The sequence below is a fragment of the Salvia splendens genome, chromosome 6 (genome assembly GCF_004379255.2).
Source record: "Salvia splendens isolate huo1 chromosome 6, SspV2, whole genome shotgun sequence".
NCBI lineage: Eukaryota > Viridiplantae > Streptophyta > Magnoliopsida > Lamiales > Lamiaceae > Salvia > Salvia splendens.
The window spans coordinates 1,602,209-1,625,506 of record NC_056037.1 but is presented as its reverse complement, the minus strand read 5'-3'; the positions used below and the strand labels follow the sequence as shown (position 1 = coordinate 1,625,506).

The 23,298-nt window shown below is 36.1% G+C and overlaps 1 protein-coding gene across 1 annotated transcript; it reads right to left on the bottom strand.

Moving 5' to 3' along the window:
- Positions 1-87: 87 nt before the first annotated feature.
- LOC121806327 (callose synthase 9-like) lies at positions 88-22,489 on the bottom strand. The gene is made up of 53 exons (XM_042206325.1): positions 22,339-22,489; positions 22,142-22,225; positions 21,605-21,806; positions 20,585-20,682; positions 20,159-20,322; positions 19,899-20,022; positions 19,270-19,380; positions 19,063-19,188; positions 18,788-18,877; positions 17,408-17,505; positions 17,144-17,261; positions 16,042-16,167; positions 15,820-15,896; positions 15,656-15,734; positions 15,033-15,155; positions 14,358-14,460; positions 14,121-14,244; positions 13,811-14,000; positions 13,663-13,715; positions 12,515-12,575; positions 12,342-12,423; positions 11,759-11,808; positions 11,441-11,527; positions 11,166-11,251; positions 11,005-11,035; positions 10,072-10,166; positions 9,898-9,979; positions 9,606-9,790; positions 9,393-9,513; positions 9,000-9,097; positions 8,815-8,905; positions 8,559-8,719; positions 8,369-8,478; positions 7,899-8,033; positions 7,342-7,410; positions 7,064-7,241; positions 6,629-6,743; positions 5,246-5,365; positions 4,713-4,828; positions 4,550-4,633; positions 4,358-4,470; positions 3,983-4,035; positions 3,700-3,876; positions 3,465-3,512; positions 2,759-2,917; positions 2,217-2,330; positions 2,050-2,138; positions 1,823-1,981; positions 1,640-1,742; positions 1,271-1,390; positions 856-906; positions 590-772; positions 88-491 (listed from the first exon to the last, which is right to left on the bottom strand). The coding sequence occupies exons 3-53, from the start codon at positions 21,801-21,803 to the stop codon at positions 255-257; spliced, it is 5,766 nt and encodes a 1,921-aa protein (XP_042062259.1). The 5' UTR covers positions 21,804-21,806; positions 22,142-22,225; positions 22,339-22,489; the 3' UTR covers positions 88-254.
- Between the last annotated feature and the right edge of the window lie 809 nt (positions 22,490-23,298).

The window sequence follows — 23,298 nt, the reverse complement described above, 5'->3', positions numbered from 1 at the left end:
GCAATTAACTGTCGAATTAAACACATCTAATGATGGCATGTATTTACAGAAAATGCATCTCTTTGTAAGATGAATACAACACAAGAATTCGAACTTCATTCCCAGACCACTCAATCAAGTCTGAGATAATTTAATGTATAATAATTGTATCATATCCATAAGACCACTAACTACACAGCATAAATCAAGTTTCAAATAATAGATCAATACATATCAGAAAACTAATTGTGCTATTACATACAAAACTTGTGTAATTAAATCCCGGTATTCGGGTTGTTCCCAGCAAGGATAAGAGAGATCTCAAGACCGCGGCTGAATGCTTGGTTGAACATAAGCCTGGTTTGGAATGTTGATGCGAATGGGAACCATGAAGATAATGCAATAGGGATGAAGATCAGGATCCCCATTGTAGCATCATATAAACGAGCAATTGATCGTATCGACTTCCATAGTCCCATTTTCTTCACCACAGGCTTCCAAGCGCAAGCAATCTGCGTGTGATTGTACAAAAAGAAAGTGTGATCACACCAAGATTATCAACAAGCATGAACCAAGTAACTCGATTCACACATAAGCAAAGAGAACTTACAGAAAGAATTCCCCATCCAGTGGGCAGAAAAGCCAAGATACAGGCAAATATATCACTGATGGAGAGAGAAGTCATTGCAACGGCAACGGATACTCCAGCCACAGCCAGTAAAAATGCAAGTCCTTGGACAAAACGCAGCACCAACTGAAAATTGACTGATATCTTCTGACTGAAGGTGAATACCTGTGGAGTCAATAAAGAAAGAGAGTTGGTTGACCATATGCAAGAAAAAAGGTTGCTCAAAATCATAGTATTCGAAACCTAACCTTGAACAGAACTATAAGCACTGCAAACACTATCCATGAAAATCCATATACCTGAAGAAAAACAAAATATCACAGCAAATACTATTCAGTTCTCATTTATTCCATATCAGATTCATACAGTAAAAGAGAAACATAGCTTTAGATAGTAGCCTAAATATTTTAGGCATTGCTATATAAGTAAGGATGCTCATAAAGGACTTATTCTGATTATTGTTAACCAGTGTTTAGTCTGAAGTAGAAAGGAGAAATAGATCACTTAATTAGTAAACCACATGTTGATCATGTGATGCATGCCCAAAGGCAGCAATTATGTTTACTAGAATAATGCATCAGTCAAAACATCGAGGTTCTCGACCACAATCCACAAAACCATGACAAAGAGCATATTTCTTCATTCACAAAACAAGAAATTTACCGTTAATGATCTGTTATCTCCCTGGACGTTCAACTTGTAAACAATACCATACTGGAAGATGAAAAATCGTAGGCTCAGGATCGTTTCCATGACTCGGCCACTGAAGTTTCGCATATGAGACTGTACCAATTGTAAAATGTCAATACACTAATATGGGACCTCAAACAAATCTATAAAAAACCCAAACAAAGCTATAAAATAGAGAGACAGGAAACTTAAAGAGTGCTTCTTTATGCTCTTTTTGAATCGTTGTCAGTCACATATTAGCTAAATCACTAAACTATCACTCCCAAATCCCAATTGACGTTTGAAGAGCGATCATTATCAAGTCAAGACGGAATAAACAGTCATGAACAATTACAATCATACCAGTTCTTCATCCCACCAAGCCTCCCAGCTTTCTTGTCCTTTCACTCCAATTCCACCTCTGTACAGAAGCCAGTTTGTCCAATCTCGAAAATCTTCAACAGTCCTATTGATTGTAAGTGGGTTATACTTGAACCAGGCAGACTAAGAGGCAGCGGATAGAAAACACAAGGAAAAGAAACTTACTTCTGCCACTCGAATCCAGATGGATTGAACAAATATGGAGCAAACAGCCACGAAATAGCCAGAAACCAACTGCTAACAGTGAGAAGAATATATGCAAAAGCACCACCCTCATTGTACCCATATGAAAGGTATACCACCAACAAGAGCACAATTTCCATTCTGAAAAAATGAAGAAGTTAAAAGTTATACATACACATGTACAATATGAAGGGAGGAGAGAGAGATACCCTTTGACAAAATGACTTCGTGAGTATAGCCTGTAATTTTCACTAAACTTTATGTGGCGAACAACAAATCCTCTACCAGTTGCTTGATACTGCAAAAAAGGTTATTACTTTCTTAGCAATTTCAAGCATATGATTCACCCTTGGCAGGAAAGGAAGGATTAGCATACCCTTGCACCACCATGAAGAATAGTACGGCCGAAGTAATGCGTCCTAGTGCCCAGTGAGAATGTGAAGTAGACAGTAGATAGCTGAAACTGCATGGTGACGAAACTAACCATGGCCTGTACACAAAAGTGGGAGACAATGCAAGAAACAAATTAAACATCGGAAGTAAACAACTTTCACATCACCTAGAAATAGTAAAAGAACGCATGACACAATTTTAGTGTAACCCCGCATATCCATCTTAGTAACTCAACAATGCAACAAAGGTTCTATTACTAATCGACCACAAGAGGATTTCAATTATCTGAAATCTCTACTAATCAAATTTGTAAGCAGAAGAAGTTTGGCTCGACTAAGGATTTTTAGCACTAAATTATTGGTTAATCACATTTTAGATAATACTTGAAGCCGGAGAATCTACTAAATTGAGTATTATCAGACACAATTTCTTCAGACATCAATGGGTTGTCGATTGGTAATGCCGTAAAGATATATATAAAGAATTTCAGGAATAACCATAGGGGAAGAGTGAGAACAGACTTACCCTTAGAAAGCCCTGTTCCAATATGAAGCATAAAATCATTGGCAATGCCGTAAAGATACCAATCTGGAAAAGAAACTGTGCATTCAGAGCTGCTGTGAGAGCTTTATTTCCCAATATATCAGCTCTGGTTTGTACAGCTTCTCCAACCCCAGATAATGCCTTGAACGGTTACAACAAATATTAGGTAAAACTGGCAAACTCAGTGAATATTAATGCATGACAAATATGGTATCTAAGCTAATTCAGTGACATCCTAAACTATCAAAAAGTAGTTACCAAACCTAAACCTCGCAGGAGGATATGACGAAATCAGAACCGAGGGAAAGTTTGGAGGACCGGTTAAAACCATTCGGTTTTCACCAGTCCACCAAACCTTCCCTCATTCTGATTAAAACCATTCGGTTTTCATTTGGTGGTGGTAGCAGTACCTACGTGGGACATTGATGGCTGTTTTCCATCAAGTTACCAGGACTCCTAATACAAGATATGGAAGGATATAAAAATGCATGATAACAGTGCTCTCCTGTCCCTTTCCCTCAAGGTAAATGGGAAAAGGACAACATCGATATTTGTTCATGTCCCTCACCATTACAGGCATTTGGAACTTGAAAACCTAGTGGACTTTAGCACAATGCTTACAAGAATCTAGAACAGAAGAATTCATTGAACTCCAAATTATCGTGAAGTATTAAGAGGATAAGCTTACCAAATATACCCTCCCATAGAGAAAAGCATACACAGTAAGCACTGTCAACTGCATGTAGAATTAAATGAATAATGTTAAGTATCATAGAGACGCAATAAAGGTATCGTATCAGAAAATACATGAAAAGAAAGACAAGGAGTGGGAAAAACAGAAGCACCCAAGGTACTTAGACACAGAAAGAAAGGCATAAAGAAAAAATTCAGGAAAACCATTTGCTGCTATATGGAAAGCTAACCATGGTACAGAAGTAGTATCCAACAGTCGTGAAGTAGAAGGAGAGCATCCTAAAAAAATCAAAGAGCTGCCCAAGCCTGTAAACATCCCTGCTAAGAACTTGTTCACCATTGCCTCCAGCAACCTTGCCCTCAAAAACAGCAATCTGATTGAGCCCAACATCCCGCCCCTTGCCAACCTGCAGAAAACTCATTTAGCCAATTTTAAGCCCTCAAACTTATCTATTTACCCTCCGTCACCTCACCACTCTCCCCAGCATGATTTTGAGCATTGCAAGAGTGTACCTGAATGTATTCATGGTGAGTGACATTTCCTTGGCGTAAAGTTGTGTTGAAACCTACATTTTATCAACTTCAGCTTCAGAAAAGATAAACAGGAAAATCATGACAAGCTCCATCAGATGCTCCATTTGTAACGAACTTCTTAGATCGGTTGATATGTAGAAAATTATAATGAGACATGTCATTAAATCAGTACTATTTATGACTCTTGAGTGCCAATGCAGGAACAATTCCGAAATAAAGCAGTGTGGCGATTGGGAGGTGGATTTCTCGACACCTCTTTCAAAATGTACTCAGTAATTCTATTTTAATGAGATTTTTTATAATCAATTAAGGAACATGGCTATGAATGCAACAGATCTGTTTAAACAGCAATACCTGAAAAAATATCTTCACTTATATTAATTACGCGAGATGCCTTGCTGATCCCACCCCTTGTGATGTGAAAAACTCTATCAAATACATCTGGATGACCATAATGCATGCGGACCCTGACAATTGCCCAAATATCAGCATTAACTATACCTTGTAAAAGTAACATCATTGGCATTGCATATCAGGTATACTCACTTCAATGGATTTGCCAGAACACGCTGACCAAGCGTGACAAAGCTAGATTCTTGATTGGACATGAAAGATGCCAATGAAGACACACTGCATGAGTAAGCTAAGAAGTTATGCACATCTGAAACATACATAGAACAAACATTGTGTATACGTAACATCTAAATACCTTCCAGTAAATACATGCTCCCTCACACCTAGAATAGTAGGGGAACGTAATCCATGATCACAATTTAACTCTTCAAGAAGATTTCTCATCTTTAAAGCTTCCTCGAAATAGTTGTCCTGAGAGAAGTGACATACATGAAAGTGGTGAAAATATTTACTCATCACAAAGTCAACGAATGCACCAGAGCAAACATAGAGGAAATAACAAAAGGGAATAATGATGCAAAGCCAAAGTCGCAGGAAAAATATTTTACTAATCACAAGTTCAGAAACATATCCAATATACTCTTGGAGGTCTAATTATTTCAATATATCTAACCAGGGTTTCGTGCATTGAACTATCAAAATCTGTAAACTGGGATACGTATCCACTTTGATTGAACAGATGCAGGGAAGCAATGTGCAAAGTGATATCTTTGCCAACATTACAATAGTCTAAAACTCAAGATCAAAAGTTAAGAGGGTCAATGGAAGAATGCATTGGCAGAGAATTTTAATTTGAGATCATGTAGCACAGTAATATATAATTCAAACCTGATTCATGTCAATTGTCTGAACAGCATTCCCACGAGTGAACACCACTGCATGATTCTGATTTTCAGGTTTCCCTTCACCGATTTTGGGATTCCCTGGTAGCTTTATTGAATAGATTTCCTGCAAGGATTGTGAGTTAATTTGTGTAGCTCAATATAAAAAGACTCAAAATGACAACTGAGCAAGGGTATTCGACAAAGTATTAAAACAGAGAGCTTTGAGGTCCAACTAGAGAATATGAGGACAGACACTTTATTTAAGAACAAAAGAACACTGTATGAAGCAAGTGGGGAAAGCATGGCCTGATCAGAAGCTAATACGATTGGTTGTGTGAATGGCCGATAAAATACTCTCTCCAACCCATTATAAGTGACTTGTTACTTTTGTGCACGTAGATTAAGTTGTGTTTTGTGTTAAAAGTGGTATGGCTCCACTACCCTTGACCATTTTTTGTGCTTAAAAAGGTTCACTTTTTGGAATGAGCCACTAAAGTGGCAGTCTAAAAAGGACTACGAGTCACTTAAAATGGGACAGAGGGAGTAAGAGTTCCAGTGAGGCGGAACCTGTTATAGGTTTCATCCTGGGATTCAGCTCTTACTGAAACTGCAAAGAAGCTAGCATATTTTCTGCTTGTGACATGATACAAAACAATGTCCAAGTGTCTCAGTTCCAAGTTGGTGTGTTTTGTGTAGGTGCGATTCTGAAGACCCACATCACATTTTAATTTTCTTGCGTTATTCCGACAAAAGTTCTGGTATAGGGTATTAATGGAGATGGGGTTGTTCTCGCCGTTTTGAATACACCCCATTAACTATGTTCTAAAGACCTTGCAAACTTCATTCAGAAAGGGATAAATTGTAATGTGGAACAATTGTCCCAACACTGTGTTGGTCTATTTGGTTAGAAAGAAATAGGAGGGTATTCAAAATCTAGATGAATCCACTAAATATGTTTGGGAATCACGGTGTTTTTTATTTGGTATCCCCGTCCCCTTTGTGATCATATTTTCTTAATTATTTGTTCCTATCCAAAGAACCAACAAGTCAACAAGTAGAAGTTAAATTTTTGTATGCATAGCAAAAGTGGGGAGTGATCAAATCCACATAACATCAATGAACACAATGGTTCAACAAGCAGCATCATTTCAATGATGAGTGCATAGCAACAGAATGGATGTAGATAACATCCACCCAAGTGGTGAGTGACGTGACACAAGCAGCTCCAAAATAAGAACCAATAAAAGCTGAAACCAACAATTGTCACCCTTCAGCTCTTCTTATATATACACTAGTTTAATTCAGTATCAGAACCAACCATAAGAAACATGACTTTAAAAATTTACCACGGGAATTGTAAAAAAATAAAAGAGATAATCATACAAACCTTGTCTTTTCCATTGATATCTCCCTTCACAAGTTTTGAGAAATATTCTGTGTGCACTCTCCCCTCCTTCAGAGATTCAACCTCATCTATGAAAGCAACTCGAAGAGCTTCATTTCTGTTTTCAGAATGTAGACAATGAGAAAGGAAATTGCAAGGTAAGAGAAAGCTATCAGCTGAAGCAATCCGCACATCTAATTCAATTACCCAAAATAAATTCTAATTCGAACTGGAGTCTTGGTGCGGTTTTAACCTAGAAGAGTGTACATCAATGCTTTTATCTATTCAATCACCCCAATATCAACTTTTTAATTTTCATAAGGTAAGCATCAACTCTAACAGTAGCTATCCCTAATTAATTAGACTCTAATGGGAACTCAGCAGTCTGTAATTTAAAGCACAACACCTTAGCTAAAATATTTTACATAATAACAGAACCTTTGCATTAACATAGCAATATCTGCAGCTTCCGGCTTCTGGTCTTCCTTTTGCTTTCCATATATTTGACATGTAACAACATATGTGAACTTGAGATCAGCTTGAGCTCTGGCCTCTGGAGACAACTCAAAACCTTGAACATCAGCTGTTTCATTTCCGACAATGCCAGCTTCGACATCTGAGATTCATTGACTTATAAGACATAGGCATGGGAAGACAGGGAGAAATGTAACTAAGAAACAAAAAAGAGGTACTAATTAATTATTAACAATGCAAACCTCCAGCCGACATGTGTTCTAGATAAGCCTGGAGCATCAAAGCTTTCCTGTAGTACATCATGCCCCGAACTGTTGATCAATGAGTAAGCGAGTGAGAAAGGATATATGGAAGATAGAGTCATTGACATTAGCAATGCTTCAACATATAATAATTAGGAATCATCAGCAGGCCGGTAGGAAGGAAAAAGTACATGCATCCAATGGAGCAAACTCGCATGTACAAGGAAGTATATTTCCTCAAGGTAGAAAATAACCATGCATGATCAGGTATAGATGTTTGACTGGTACAGGCAAGGAAAGGTAGCTATCTGAAACTGAAGGGACCTAAAATCTTGTCCTTTAGCTTTACTCTAATTTCTATATATGTCCAAGTTTTCAAAGTTAAGAAACAGAAAGAAATGACCTAAAATTACAAGACAAACTGAACCTCATGCACTATTCCCTTCAAAGCAACACTTCAGATGTGCGCTACAGAATATATCGAATGACACAAGCCAGTTTTAACATTAAGCTGAAAACATCAAACACGGTCCAATAAAGAACTGCAGAAGACTCACCTGTTCTAGCCAGAGTTTGACCTCGATAAGAAGCCCAAAACCGGAGTTCTAAGATATGATTAGGATTATCACCAAGTTCCAACTCTGATGTAGTCTCATCACGTCCAATCCGAGCAAGGAAATTTTTCCATTCATCTGTATATATAGATATGAATACTCCAGCAAATGAAAAATAAAATTCTTTTTTTTATTAAGTTTATTTAACCTTTTTGTGTATGGGCAAAAGCAATTCCAATAGTTGTTAGCCTAAAGAACATACATACACACACAGAGTGGAACATATTAGACTTGGCATATGCCAATAAGAGCAAGATACAGAGAAACAAACTTGCAAAAGGACTGCAGATAACTGTCCCCAGGGGCATCATCAACAAAATTGCCCCGTAACTCACAGACAAAGTCCAAGGGTCACAATAAAAGAACACACATTTGAAATGTCCAATATGGTAAACAAGAGAATCTGAACATACCTGGATATATCTTTTGGAGGTAAAACAAGGTTGTGATGCCATCTTCATTTTTCTTTAGGAGCTCTTGCATGCTGTACAGCACGATCTCTGAGTAATATGGAGTGAACACACTGCAACAACACAGGGAGAATCACATACATACTCATATGAAGCAACTGAGCCAAATAACTGAAGTTGCAAGAAGAAATACCTAAAAGATAGCATCTCTCGAACAGGCTTAGCTACAGGCATCTCCATAAATAGAGAATTAGTGAAAAACTGTAGCCGCCTTCTAGCCTCAAGATTTTTAGGAATATTTGCGGCAGAGTCTTTGATGGTAAGCAGAGAATACAATCTACTCACTTGTGCTTTCTACAGATGTATTGAGTAGACAAACTCATAATATCACATATAATTTGACTGAGAACACAGAGAGGGAGGAGGTATAGGTGCCAAAGAAAGCATACCAACTCAGCTTCTTTAGGCCACTTCAGTTTTTGAAACAGACGCCCTTCAGTACGGGCTTTTGCCAGCATGTTCCATGTATCATAATTATCTCTACAGTTACAATAAGATTTATAATTTGGAGGGAAACACTCACACCACGGAAAGTGAAAAATAATGAAGAAAAGAATGCACCACTCATACAGACCTCAAGTTGAAGGACAGGACATCCATTCGCATAACATCATATAGATCTAAAATAGCTTTAACAGCGCCTGCTTCAAGGTCAGGAGTTTGATCCTTTTTCTGCAAATAGATTTAACCCTTAAAATAAGTACAGGATGGAAAATCCAAGATAGTCCTTGCAAGTCACCATAAACAAGGAATACTCGCTATTCAACATTTAAATGTTAATGTTTCCTGGTTAAGTTTGGAGTTGGTTGGCAGGTCTCAAATCATAACATATTTAAGGTCTTCGCTTTTTCAGATTTATCTAAATAACAGGACTTACATGCTAGGAATAGGATGGGTCATGATTATTAGTTCATTTTAACTGTTTTATTTTTCTGCTTATGAAAAATAAAAGGAAACTCCTAAATACCAATATTCCTAGGAGTGCAGTGACTTTCTGTATAACTAGCGGCAGTTTGTCCAGCTGAAGATCAACAAGGATATTCCTTTTCGCTATGCTCTCTTGGATGTCTTCATAAATTCTCGCAACCCTGCCATGTTCGCATAGGAGGCATTATATGCCTTCATGAGAAATCTTGGAGCTCAGCCGTAGAGGAAAACTTTAATATCAAAATAAACTTACCACTTCTTTCCTTCGTTATTTCCTTCATCATCTAATATTTCTGTAAGGATAAATTTGATACTATAAAAGCACTCCTCAACAGCATATTTCATGTAATCATCATCCCTTGAGATTCTTTCCCAAAGCTCTTCTGGAGAATCTTTCGTTTCTTTACTCTCTACAGCAATATCTTTTGCAAGGAATATCTACAATTATTTGCACAAAGAAGATAGCAGCAGATATTATAAAATCAAACAAATGCCAAACGCATACCAATCAAAAGAAGTAAGAAAGACTAAGGACATCAGCAGACCTTGCTAGCTAGAAGAAAAAGAGGCCATTGGACAAGTGCAAGACTCCTTGAATTTTTGGGCATTTGAAGCAACTCCAATTCCCTACATAACATATAATAAGAGCAACAAGTAGAATGTGTCAAGCAATGTAAAACAATTGTAGATGGTACAATAGCTAGAACAGTAAAGCTCACAAATCGTCGATATAATCTTCCTCCCTCAGATTCCTTATAATTTCATTCCAAAATGGAGCAAATTGAGCAGCATCAGTTTTCTTCTTTTCCACAACCTTCAGTGAGACAAATAAAATAATTTCACAAGACAAATAAAATAAGACCCAAAATTTGAAGAATTTACAATACACATTCAACACTGAGATGTTCAACAAATCAACAGGTTCCGTTGAAATGTACAACTCAATTCTGTAATTTCGTCAGTATTTCAATTTCACAACATCATATTGAAGAAACAAGATTTTAAAGGATCATACATCTGTAATATTATCTCAGAAGATTTTTAGCATACTCTAATTTCAATCTTGGACGACATTAAGGATACATAATGGTAGGATTCCCAGCCTAACAGGATACAGTAAATTCAAGTATCATGAAAGAAGCATGGACGTAAACTGGTCAGAACTTATTCTAGATGAGAATAAAAAAGGAAACAATATCATATACGTTCACAGGCATAGCAAGCACTGATCAGCAACTAATGCAAGTCAATGCTAGTAACCCACAGCTCCATCTCTGCCTCTCTTGATTCTCACAGCACAACCAAAATCCAGACATAATTATTTCTTTAGATTGTCATCCTCTACGGACATTTTTTACATCCAGGGTAGTTTTTTTGGTTTACTATTGATGGCAACAAGCAATAAAGGCTGCTAGCAACCAAAATATATGGGATACATCCATGTGAGACAAAAGATAAACCTTTTATTTAGAAAAGACCCAGCTACGATGACCTATACCACAATCCCAGAGTTAGTACTATTTTATGCTGTGGGAAAAAGATGTTCAGTTTCCTTACATCTCTCAAAAGATTAATTGTGCAATTCACTACTACATATATGGTCATACAAATACAAGAGGCACTCTCTCTTCAAGGTAGTGAGTTGAACTAACCTGACCAGATCCAGATGATTGCACAGATTCCCTGTAAAAGAAAGGTACGGTTTAATTCCATTAAAAATACACCTTGCAAGTAGTAGAGGGTTCTGGCATAGTATCAGTATTCTTTCTGCTGTTCTTTTAGAAATAAAGGTTCGAGATGAAGGAGAAAGAACCTTTGTGGCAGCGGTATGTGTAGAGTATTCATAAAAGCTGCAGGAAACTTTTCAAAAAGTTGCTGAACAGCATCCAGAGATCTAATCTGAAGTAAACAGGAAAAAGATAAGCAAAGACATAAAAGTGAATCGTGTATTGGACCCATCCAATAAGGAAAACGTATAATATAATAAATACATAGATTAAATATTCACAGTAAACAAATACACAAATGTTTGATTATTAGAGAAGGATTCCTCCGGAATACTCAGAAATAGTGGAATAAACATCTTACCTCTCCAAGGCGATCTCTAGCACCCATCAGGAAACCCAATATAGCAGATACAATAGTGTAGAAAACTTGGAGATCCATTAGATAAATCTGCAACAGCAATCAAAGGACAACATAGTCAAAAGTTTTGACTAGAATTAATAATTGAGAAGGAAGATAAATACCAAAGCCATCATTGAAATGCAATATAAATACTACAGAAATGAAATGTACAATTCAAAAACTAAATCTTGAGACTAGATACCATAAAGAACAGGAAAAATGTAGAAGAGCCTCATATTCAAGATCAGAAAAGACAATAAATAAATATTGCATACTTACGGCAACTACGGGGGCCCATAAGCTGAGTACCGTAAACGCGTTATGGTTATCTACAAGTAGAGAGACATTAGCAATTTATTTGTAGAAAAAATGAATTATGGAAAAACAGTGACAAATATTGGTGGATGTAATCACACATGAATCTCCGTTCATACAAAAGTAACCAAGCACATCAAAACAGTTAAAAATAACACCTGCATCCTGAAGAACTCAAACCTATATTCCACAACAAATAACACAAGAAAAAGGATCCAGGCCCAAAAAACATTACCATCAAAATAACTAGTAAAGGTACAGCATCATTTCTACATTATTCAACAGTGTAAGATAAGTTTAGGACCACCACAGCCTTTCTCAGTCCCAAGATTAAGGGGGCACAAGGGTAAATGGTAAAAGAGAGAAAATAGTAGTAGTTTCATTCATCCAATATTCAGATTTAAGGCCAAAAATGAGGAATGCACTCCAACAGTGCTCATGCAATCATTAAGTTTTGACTGAACTCCAATTCCCTCCAAGCAAACCAATTCCACATCAAAACAAACAGGAAATTTCCATGTGCATCAGCAATAAATTTGTGGCTTACTTTTTGACACGATATCATGCCAAGAGTATTGGTCAATGCGCAAGTCTACTAAGAACCTTGTTGGTTCTGCCAATGGATTAATCTGCAACGAGAAGCGAAAGTCAGTGTTAATATAAATATAGAAATACAATCAATTTTATGTAAATTTGCTTGAAATAAAATTTAACACTTGCCAGTAGAAAATAAGCAAAAGAGAATTTGCATCCCAGCACAACCAACCAAAAGATCATGTATCTGAAATAAATACAAGAGTTAATACAAAATGCTATCAGTACTAGACATGAAACTAATCAACAATGCAGTAACACAAAGAGTTCTGTAAAAACAACCAGTGTCATCAATGTGCAATACATTAGTCTCTAAGAAATGACTTTACAATATTTGAATGTAATTCCATAGCAGTAAAAATTCACACATTCAGGGAACAAATTGTATCATGGTGATTTATATGATCAATTTAAGTAATTTTTTCATAAGCATTAAATCAGAGAAATAGCATCCTAAAATAAGACAAGGACATATTTCGTTAATAGATGGGTTGAGATAACTGAGCCTACAATAATCATGTATATTGTATAAGTTCTTGGGAGTCAACAGAAAAAGAATAAGCTGATTTCCAGGAGAACAAGTTTTCTTTGATAAATGAACTTTTAATATGAGAAGGTTTTGATTTCAAAAAGGAAAAACTCGGACCTACATCCCAATAGTTTGGTGATTCTAAAGGAAACAAAGACCACTGTAACCAACTTTCCAGGTAGTCAAACTAGGACAGAAGTTAATAACATTACTGCATACTATTGTTTATTGTCCAACTCAAAAATTACCCACATGATTAAAAAGCTACAAATTGTATCAACTTTTAGGATGAAGAGAAGCTTAAAAACCTAACAGCCGTAGCCAACCCTCCATCAAATAAGCTCATTGCTACACGCTTAAGAACCTCGCCTCACCGTCTGTTGTCATCTGTCACCTTTGTCTCTCAGCTTTTACTGCCCCAGGGGCAGACTCCGTCACATAGTGCGATTAATTTATACCATCATACCATTGTCCCTCTACTAATTGCACAACGGACGCTGTCCCATCCCCATCATGTGGACTTTCGTTGAGAAGGGGTTGGGAAGAAGATATTAACAAGAGTATTTTGGTCAAAATGGGTAGAATTTATATATTGTTAAATTATGGGAGATATTGTTTGCTTTTGTTATAGTGCTTCAAAGAAGAGGCGTAACAGAAGTACCACAAATAGGCAACACATACAAAACATGCACAGAGGAAAGAGAAGAAGAAAGTTCCAATCAGACAAAAAAGGCAAGTGTAATACTTCAAGAAATCTGAAGCTCTTTCATACATGCCCCGGCCAACATAGTAATGTTCCTACACCACAACAGAGAGATAATTCAGAAATACAGCTTCAATACTATAACTAAGATTTCTTTATTTCATGCAAATACGCAATATGATATGTAAACCTGGTGCATCCACTTCATCCAACCAACCAGGGGCCAACTATTGCACCGATCTGACACACGGTGACATGCTGGGATGTGCAGCAAGACACTCAAGAAGAACTTTGCACCAGCAAAAATTAGAAGAACAATTACATAAAGTTTATAAACAACAGAAGTGTTATCGTTATTACTCTTGTCTTCAAGTGCTTTCCTGAAATTATCGAAAAGAAAACAAAACTAAGGAATTCAATTTACAGAACAGAAGAGAGAAAGATGTACAGAAAAGTAAAAAGAAAAGGGAAAAGTAATAAGAAGTCTAGGATTTACATACACGTAAAGGAAACATATGAATACTGATAACAAGGCATAGCTAAGAAAACGGAGGAAAATTCGGGTGACAGCAAGATGCCTTGATGTGGTGTACGCACCATACATCATTACAATATCCAGAATACCTAAAGGACCAGAAAGCAAGAAAACAGATCAGGGGAAAGTTTAGAATGAAACAACTCTAATGTAAGAAAACAGTTATTAAATAAAAACAAATCAAGCCAGGTTATTTATTTACTCTCAAAGAATTTCATCACAAAATATGTGGGGCCAACACTAAGAACTTCTCGGATGGTCTTGGAGTTGATATTTCCACGATTGAAGGCAATTATGGTAAGCCCCTGGGACAAAATAACAGTGAAAAAGTTATTAAATTGAGCCATGCAGTGAAGAGCAATCTTGTCCTGCAGACTCAAAAATGACCAAAATATGGAGAAAGAATTCTTCAAGCAAAAAGTGAAATAAATGTAAAGATAATAACTGGTTCACGACAGATTCTGAGACAAGTGAAAAACACGATGAGCTGTCAATGAAGCAATCCTAGAAAATAAAAAAAAATAAAAAAACAATAATCGAGGATATACTATAAAGAATACTTGTTAGTCCACAAAGAAAGAATATCTTTTTCCCTATTCTTTCAAACAAACACTCTTAGGTTTTCTATTTTTCATGCTTGGTAGAGGGAACAAAATTCCTATTAACAGGCACTAGTTTATATAAATCGAATTTATACAAATTTTTACTACTTAAACCACTTTGACTGGGAAACAATTCCATCTTCTCACTAAAACTGGATATCACCATCAATTTGCATCTTAAAATATTTTAGTTTCAGATAAGATGCATCATTAAGCATTTACCAAAAATTCTGGAGCATGTCCAGTAGATTAAAGCTAAGGTTTAAGTTGCAAACCTGAAACATCACAAAGAGGAATATCCATAGACGGTGAAAGCTGTGATAGAGATGAAGAAATGTCCTATGTTCAACAAAAGATGTTTTCCCACAGCGTTTGCCTCCCCCAGATTTCAGAACATTCTGCAAACAAAGAGCAGAACATTAATTAGACAGTCACCCCTATACAACTTCAATAGGCGATATGATATGCAACCCTTGAGTCAGAGGGGTAAAAAAACAAGTTACTAATAATCTATGAGATAAAACATAAATTAATAGAAAACAATAATTCATTGACAAAGATATATCGAAACAAATTTCTCAGTTCAAACTTGTTTTATACCAACATATACAAAGTAAGAGTTGAGTGTGAAAGAGCTAGCAGTTGTAGGATAGGTGTCCTGATGTTAAGTGAACTATTCAATGGATCTTTATTAACACAAGTATTATAAAGGGTAACTGGTAAATGAAAAACTCATTACTAGTGGTTAGCAAATTATGACATGAATGCTAAGCCAACACTATCACAGAAGAGTTCAGTTGATGATAGATAGAAGCAACCATGACCATTTATTGCAACATGTTTGAAATAAATTCCATGTCCTAAATCAATCCTGTAAGAATTGGCATACTTATTGTACCTTGGACCTCCGTGTGGGCTTCAGGAAAAACTTTGACGTCAGGTTCCAGGGCCAACGAAGATCAAAGCAGCTCAGTGACCTATTAAGCATGAATAATTTAACCAACAGATGTATCCTACACTAAATGATAGAATAATAGCATATATTTCCAAAAGAAAACTTACCAGAAAAATTCATTAAAATCATCATAATTTCTCCAGGCTGAATGAGGCGCTCGCCCATTATCATTGTTCACGGCTTCCTAAGGATCAGAATAAAGATCAACTCAGAAGTATCATACTCAAACATAACTATCCACAACAGAGTTCTAGCACCCAAGTTTAAATGACAACATATTTCTAACTGTTATTAACATGGAAAACATAACTCAAATAACTTGTACATACCGCACTTATGACCTCATAAAGAGGGTGAATGACTTGGTCAAGAAACGATACATCAGAACCAGAAATACAACTTTTAGCTGGCTGGGCAACCTGCTGTCGTAATACCTCTTCCATCTCCTTACCCATCTGTTCATAGATCCATTCATTCAGAGCAGGAAATTCAGGCCTGGAAGCTTTAGCTAGAACAGGTTTAAAGGGGATAACACTAGTGATCGCATACAAAAGTTTAGGCATTGTTTTATCAACTCAGAAAAAAATGGCACCACAAACAGAACATGAAACTTGTGTCTCTACGAAAGTTCAAAAACTGAAGCAACACAAACAGGTCTAGCCTTCAAACAAGCTATACCCCACGGAAAACAACCTTTCATAACATTGTTAAACCTGGACCTCCATCACAGTCATATACACACTACGTGAAGTCCAGGTCAAATTTGTGTCAATTGCCTGTCAATACACAAACCGTACCTAAATTTTGATTTTTCAAAAATTCTACTCTTTTCTGTCATAAAAAATATATGTGAACTTCAAATCTTGTTGGCCAGTAGCCTGAAAGTTCCCATCATCAAACTCTATTTCTTTTTACTTTTTTGTCAAAATCTAGATTCCTACACCACGTACAATTAAAAAGCTATAGTTAGGACTCATGCCAAATTCCCAAAAACTAGTTCATGCATTTTTGACAAAGAAAACTAGTTCATGCATTTTTTACAAAGAAAATAAAGTTGTTTAAAAACAATAAAATTGGGTGTAGTTAGTATATTTTCAGACAATTAACCCAAAAAAAACTGAAATTGCAATTACAAAACATTAGAAGTCCCTCAGATCTGGGTTGAGAGTGGCATCAAATGGGTCCGCATTAAGGGCAAGATCTCAACACAGGAACCAATTAATTGGAAGGATCCAATATGAACAATAACCTAGAGGGTGGGTATATAGGTTGCCTGTGTAAACAAGACTCCACATAAAAAGAAGCCTATAACGTTTACTGTGTAGACTACGTAAATTATCAATAACAAGTGAGAGGCAAAGCAAACATGGTAAGAATCAACTCTTTAGCAAGAAAACCATACGTATCAACAACAGTTAGCCATATACTTACATTATGAAAAATGTAGCACAAGCATTCTGGCAGAAATCGAACATTTGCTGCTTCACCCCATATTAAGAAGTATAATGAAACGAAGAGCAGCATCTTCTCTTTGCTAACAGCCTCCAAACTGCCCAAAAAGGAAAAAAAAAGTTATTAAATCCAAATACCAATTTCATGAGAACTCCACACCAATAAGAGGCTGTGCTTGAGTTATTCAAATTTCATTTCATTTACTAAGGGGCCATTCTTGTGATTTTCATAATACAAACATACTTGCTCCATACGGGTAATATTCCCAAGTAGTTGCACCATTTGATGTAGTTGTCCAGGGATTTCAAAAATACCCTCTGAGCAGCAGCCTCATCCAATATCTGTATCGAATTTATAAGCAGCTCATAAATGAAATTCCAAAATATAAAGACCTCTTGATGTCATGTACTACAAACCACAAGTGCATAAATGATGCAGTAAATTAGTAATGCCTGAAAATAAGAGCCACTCAAACTAAAATGCTGTAGTAAAACAGACAGGTCGAGAGTTTAAACTCTTTATGACAGAAGTCACAGAACAATATAAATTTATCAAGATAGATGAGCCATTACAAAGGGAAGAGTCGATTCTTAAAACTAGAGAAATATTAATTGAGGATAAAACCCCAATCCTTAACTAAATCTGATTCAAACATGGTTGTAGAACATTTGAAAGTCACCATACCGCCCTAAACATAATCCGACCCTAATTTCTTCTATGCATCACTCCAGATCTACGATGATATATCAACATAAAGCTTGGACAATAACCCCCATAGTAGCTCGTCCATTTTCCAACAAAGCCTCCCAAGTTTAACAGAAACAAATCAGTGAGTGTACACAGTAAAAGCCTTGTATATCATAAAATTGAGAAAGGAGGGGCATCATATCTTCTGCTGGTTCTTGAAACACATTAATTTGTGGAAAAGAAGTATATGAATGGCTTCATTGAAGCTATCATAAGTATGGAGCTTTTCCAACTTAAACAAAATCATGAAAATCCCATACACTGACACAAAAAACATCTGGAGCAAGTATAGAAGCCCTGGCAATAATATAAATGAGGCGTCAATTAATGGAAAAGGCGAAAATCCTAAGAAATGGAGGGGAAAAACCAATATCCCTTTTCAGTTTGAAAATATATTTTTAATAAACAAAGCTTATAAAGGAAACCAAAGATGCACTGCATTACCAGAACTCCTAGTAGAGATAGTACAACATAGGGAAGCACGAGTCACATATGATTCTATGGTGGTAGGGAGTTCTTATTGCATCCGCATTTCACAATCCAGAGGCATGTAACATCTCCCATCAAACCACTGAGCCCATCACCTAAACTCTAAAGAAAAGAAAAGCTAAACTAAAAGAAAACCCAGAATCTAGTCTACACCTTTGATATCCCAAAGCATTAACTGAACAAGCTAAACTAAGACGGAAAAACAGCGCAGAGCAGAATGCAACTCATATTGTTGCAGTAAATTTTACATCCCACGCTAAAAATCTTGAACACCTATTCACATATAATATTTTCTGTAATCCAAGAGAAGCCTTGAACTTAAACATCACAGATAAGCTTGTAATTCTTATCTATATTTATTGATTAAAAGAAAATCAAGAGACCTACAGGCTCTGGGTCTTCAGGAATTCGTAGCCGACTTTGCTCATTTGCAAGGAGATGAACAACTTGTTCTCGCTGATTTGAGACACTATCTTTCTGTATAACAAAAACATAGCACGTAAATAAGAACTTCATACTATCTCAATACAGATGTAACAAGCACAAAGCTAGGGTATTATTTAATTCTGTTATAATTAATATACATTAAATGGGGATGAATGCAGACCAAAACAACAGCAAGGACAATCATCCTCCAAAACTAAAATTAATTGCCGACTAACCTGAAAACCAAAAGTATACTGCAAAAAATCAAAAATATCTAGGCTTCTTGAAGGAGGAGGAGCAACTGTTCCAGGTAATTTTGGGAGGCCCCTGAAATACTTCAAAGATGAAACAGCTGCTTGTACCTGATGTTTTAATTAAGCATCCAAGCATCATTATTATACATGAAAAATAAAATCAACAAAATAGATACAAAACCAGATTACCTCTGGAAAAGAAGCAATGCGATTGGTTAGACTTGGAGCATCCAAAGGAATAATATTGTAAGGAAGGGTATCTTCTGCCATCGCTGCATCTGACTCTATAACACGTTTCAGCTGAAAGAAAATAGCCATAGAGTAAACTGATGTCTCACAAATTAGTCAAACAAGACTATAGGAGTAGCAGACTAGCAACACAAACCCCACGAATACAAAATAGAAATAGATGAATAAAGGGCATATAGAAGGACTCTCCATACACTTTCATCAGCATAAGCAGTAAGAAAAAAAATGGTCTTGAAACCCAAAAAAACTGAGGCTTTAAAATCAAATATATTGTCCAGGGCATCACATGCACAAAAGAAAAGAGAAAAATCAGAAGGAACGGGGCTAGCTATATAACCTCCATAATAATCGGGGTAGTCAGAAATACTATAATTCATAAAGATAATCAACACCAGTACCAGTACATGCTTTAGATGTAATATTTACAACATGCAAAGGAGTACTAAACGTGTTTGACAAGTGGTTCAAAATATGACTAATAATTTTCAAAATCAAATGGGTAAAGCACCTAATCCAACAAGAAATCATGCATGAAAAACAGTAAGAATAATTAAAAATATATGTCAAACCTCTTCAGGAATTAAACTTTGAGCTTCTTCAGCAGAAACATCCTTGGTCAGCTGCCCTAACACATTCCCAATAACCCTTAGAGTTGCCAGGACTCTTTTCCTTTTCACTGTTTTCCTCTCCAATCTAAGAAGAATTACAATGAAAGGAAATTCGAAATTAACTCAAGGAGGTATGTAGATGTAATATGATTTATATGAGAAACGGAAGGTATAAAAGTCTCTTATGAGGAAAGAAAAATAGATCAAGTTGAAGAACATACTCTCCAAGGTTACCACTAAAGACGCCCGACTGCCTCAACTCCATCTCCTCTTCTCTTAGCCGGTCCACATTATTCTTCTGTCTATACAGTTTATAAAATTCTCGTAACCGAGCAATATCCTGGGTTCTATCTATGCTTCCAGCCTCCTTCTTTGCTAGCTTTTGCTGAAAGATAGTCATAAGAGCAGACAGAAGCACAAATATACCTTAGGTATCTTGACCAAATATGCAGAAGTAGAAGTACAAAATAAAACATTGAAAATAGGGGTCACTGCAGTGGGATATGTGCTTGTTATGTACAGAAATAAGTTTCTAACAAGTCACAAAAGATCATCGAGTGATGCATATTAAACTAATGAACCTTTTCACCTTGGAAATAGATTGCATTGATTGCAAAATGATTAGCACCTTTCATTGTAAAAAGTACCTTTATAACAGACATCAAACCCGTCTTGAACTGCAATACACCCCTGCCCTCACTATTTGGATCCAGATTTTGAGCCAAAGAATAAGCATGTTCACACACTGCAAGAAGTGGAAACAAGAGACCGGAGTGAGTATGAGGCAAAAGCAAAAGGAAAACATCTAGTTTTCTGACATGCAGGACACAATTTTCTGGCATTCACTGCTCACAAGTTAACAGTCATTGCAAGAACATGCACATTCAGGACTAGAGGATTTTTCCAACATTAATATAGATCAGCAAACTTATAAGAATGAGTGTTATGATGTGATATGTTGTACTTTTTGTCCATGTTAAGAATGAGTGTTATTATGTGATATAATGTACTTTTTATCCATGTTACTTTTTAGTCACATGCACCGGACATAAAAAATAGAAAAATACCCATAGGACAATATTTTCTGCAAAGTCCTAGAAACCTTACAGTACTTGTTTCATGCTTACAAGAAAATTGCGAGAAGCAAAATCTTCATTACATCTCATAACAATCCAATCAGTGGGTTTGGTTTCAATTTCACAGCTAAAACTTGTATCCAGTTCCGACCAACAAGCTAGTTCACTTAGTAAAGTGATGGTAGAATATGAGTTAGGACATGTAAACTGGGACATTGAGCGCAAGCAATCACATACTATTTCAGTATGCAATCCCATCCCACACCAGTTCATTGTTCAATCTGTCTGTTCTATAGCTACTGCTTCAAAATAAAAGAAGTTAAACATGAGGATATAGTTGTTAACTGTAATATGTAGCTCATTCAAGATAATCACATATTTGAGACTTTGAGTATAGGGATACCACATCACATACTGGGGATAGTAAATCAGCCACCTAAAACTTACAAAATCTACAATAAGCTTCTAAAACGAAAACATACTACAGAACGATACAGTTGTTTACTTATCCCACCAGCTTAACAAATATTAGACCATGAAACAAAATATAAAATATAAGGAAAACAAAGAAAACTATGAGAGAGTACATACGAATTCTGGCTATATTCGGATCATCATCTTGAATTTCATCTGCAGCCCTCAAAATGTCATCTATGTCCTTGTTTCCAAGCGAGGAAGGAACATTTGCAGCTAGACCAGTCTCCGGCTGTCGATACAAACCACCACCTGGTGCTCGGCCTCGAAGTGCTGCCCGAACCAACCGCTCCCACAAATCCTCCACTCGAGACATCTCCTGAAATACGTTGAAAAAGATACCGAAGCTAACCAGATCAATTATGTGCCAAAATCCATGGTAAACTTTCTCTAATTCTACCAATCTTAACGAGAGCAAAAGCTACAATATATCTGGAAATTCCCTAATTAGCAAGGAGACGATAAATTGGGTATTGGTATTTGCACTACATAATTTGTGAAATTTATGTAGGGTGCATCACAATTGCTAGTTCCAGAGTTGTTTATACAGCCAACCATTAACCAAATAATATAATCAGCACAATGGGAATTAGCCATGTAAAGCTGAAATGCTCAAATGAAAGAACATAACAATTAACAAGTAATCGCGTTCACCTTGGCTGGAGATCTCGCAGGGAGGTGACTGATAAGTCTGGCACGCGGTTCGAGGGTAGAAATGCAAGAATTTCGCGACAAATTCTGTAGGGTTTAAGGGGTCGTGATTCAAAAAGTAGCTTGATTCTGATTCGGGTATAAAAAAAATAGTATGATAATTTGAATGAGAGCAGAACAAAATCGGCGCGGTTGCTTACGATTTACGAAATTGAAGGGCTTGGATTGGAAGGCTGGCTGATAGGAATAGGATTAGTATTTTCTAGTAAACGCGGACAACAATCTCCCAATTTCTTTACTTTTCTTTTGAACTTCAAAAATTCCAAAGACTCAGTCCCGCATTCGCACGATCCTATGAAATTTTCGAAATGGAAACCTAATTAATAAGATTCCATATCCACGATATTTTACTAAATTTTACGAACATTTTAAAATCGAAATGTAATTTAAATAAGTAAATAATTTAGTACTACTAGTAGTAGTAGATTTATCAGAGATTGATATTTAACTAAATTTCACCATTTGAAAACCTAGAAAAAATTTGTTGGGTATAAGTGTTTTGAGTAATACCTAAATCCCGATAAACATAAGTTATAACTCAATTATTATAGAGCTAAGTCATTTTAATTTATACGAATTTGATTAAGGGGAAAATGATCATTAAAATAACAGTTCCACTATTACTTCGAAGATAGTTAATGAGAAATCAACAATAAAATATAGTTAGACATGACATAATTATATCCATACGCAACTATGTGGTATGCAATCAACTATAATGTAACTAACGTCTACGCCTACGATTAATGTCGTGGTCAAAACAACTAGCATCAACCTCGCTTATCATAATGACTACAAATGAGTTTTTTTTCGTACTCCAACACATCTGGAAAATAAACCTAATGTTGTTGAAATTATCACATAAGTTGCAAATGCGATAGAGTCAACAACAATCTCCAAATTCAAATGTGAATCATAGTATGGTTGGTCCTCCTATAACGACATTGTTCCAATCAAGACCAATAAATGAAAAAAGATCCTAAACAGTGGTGGAACCAAGATTATAAATAAGTCGATGCTAAAAAAACTACTATTAAAATATTCAGTTTTACATATAAGTTTACCAATTTTAAAAATTCTTACATTAGCAACATTAATTC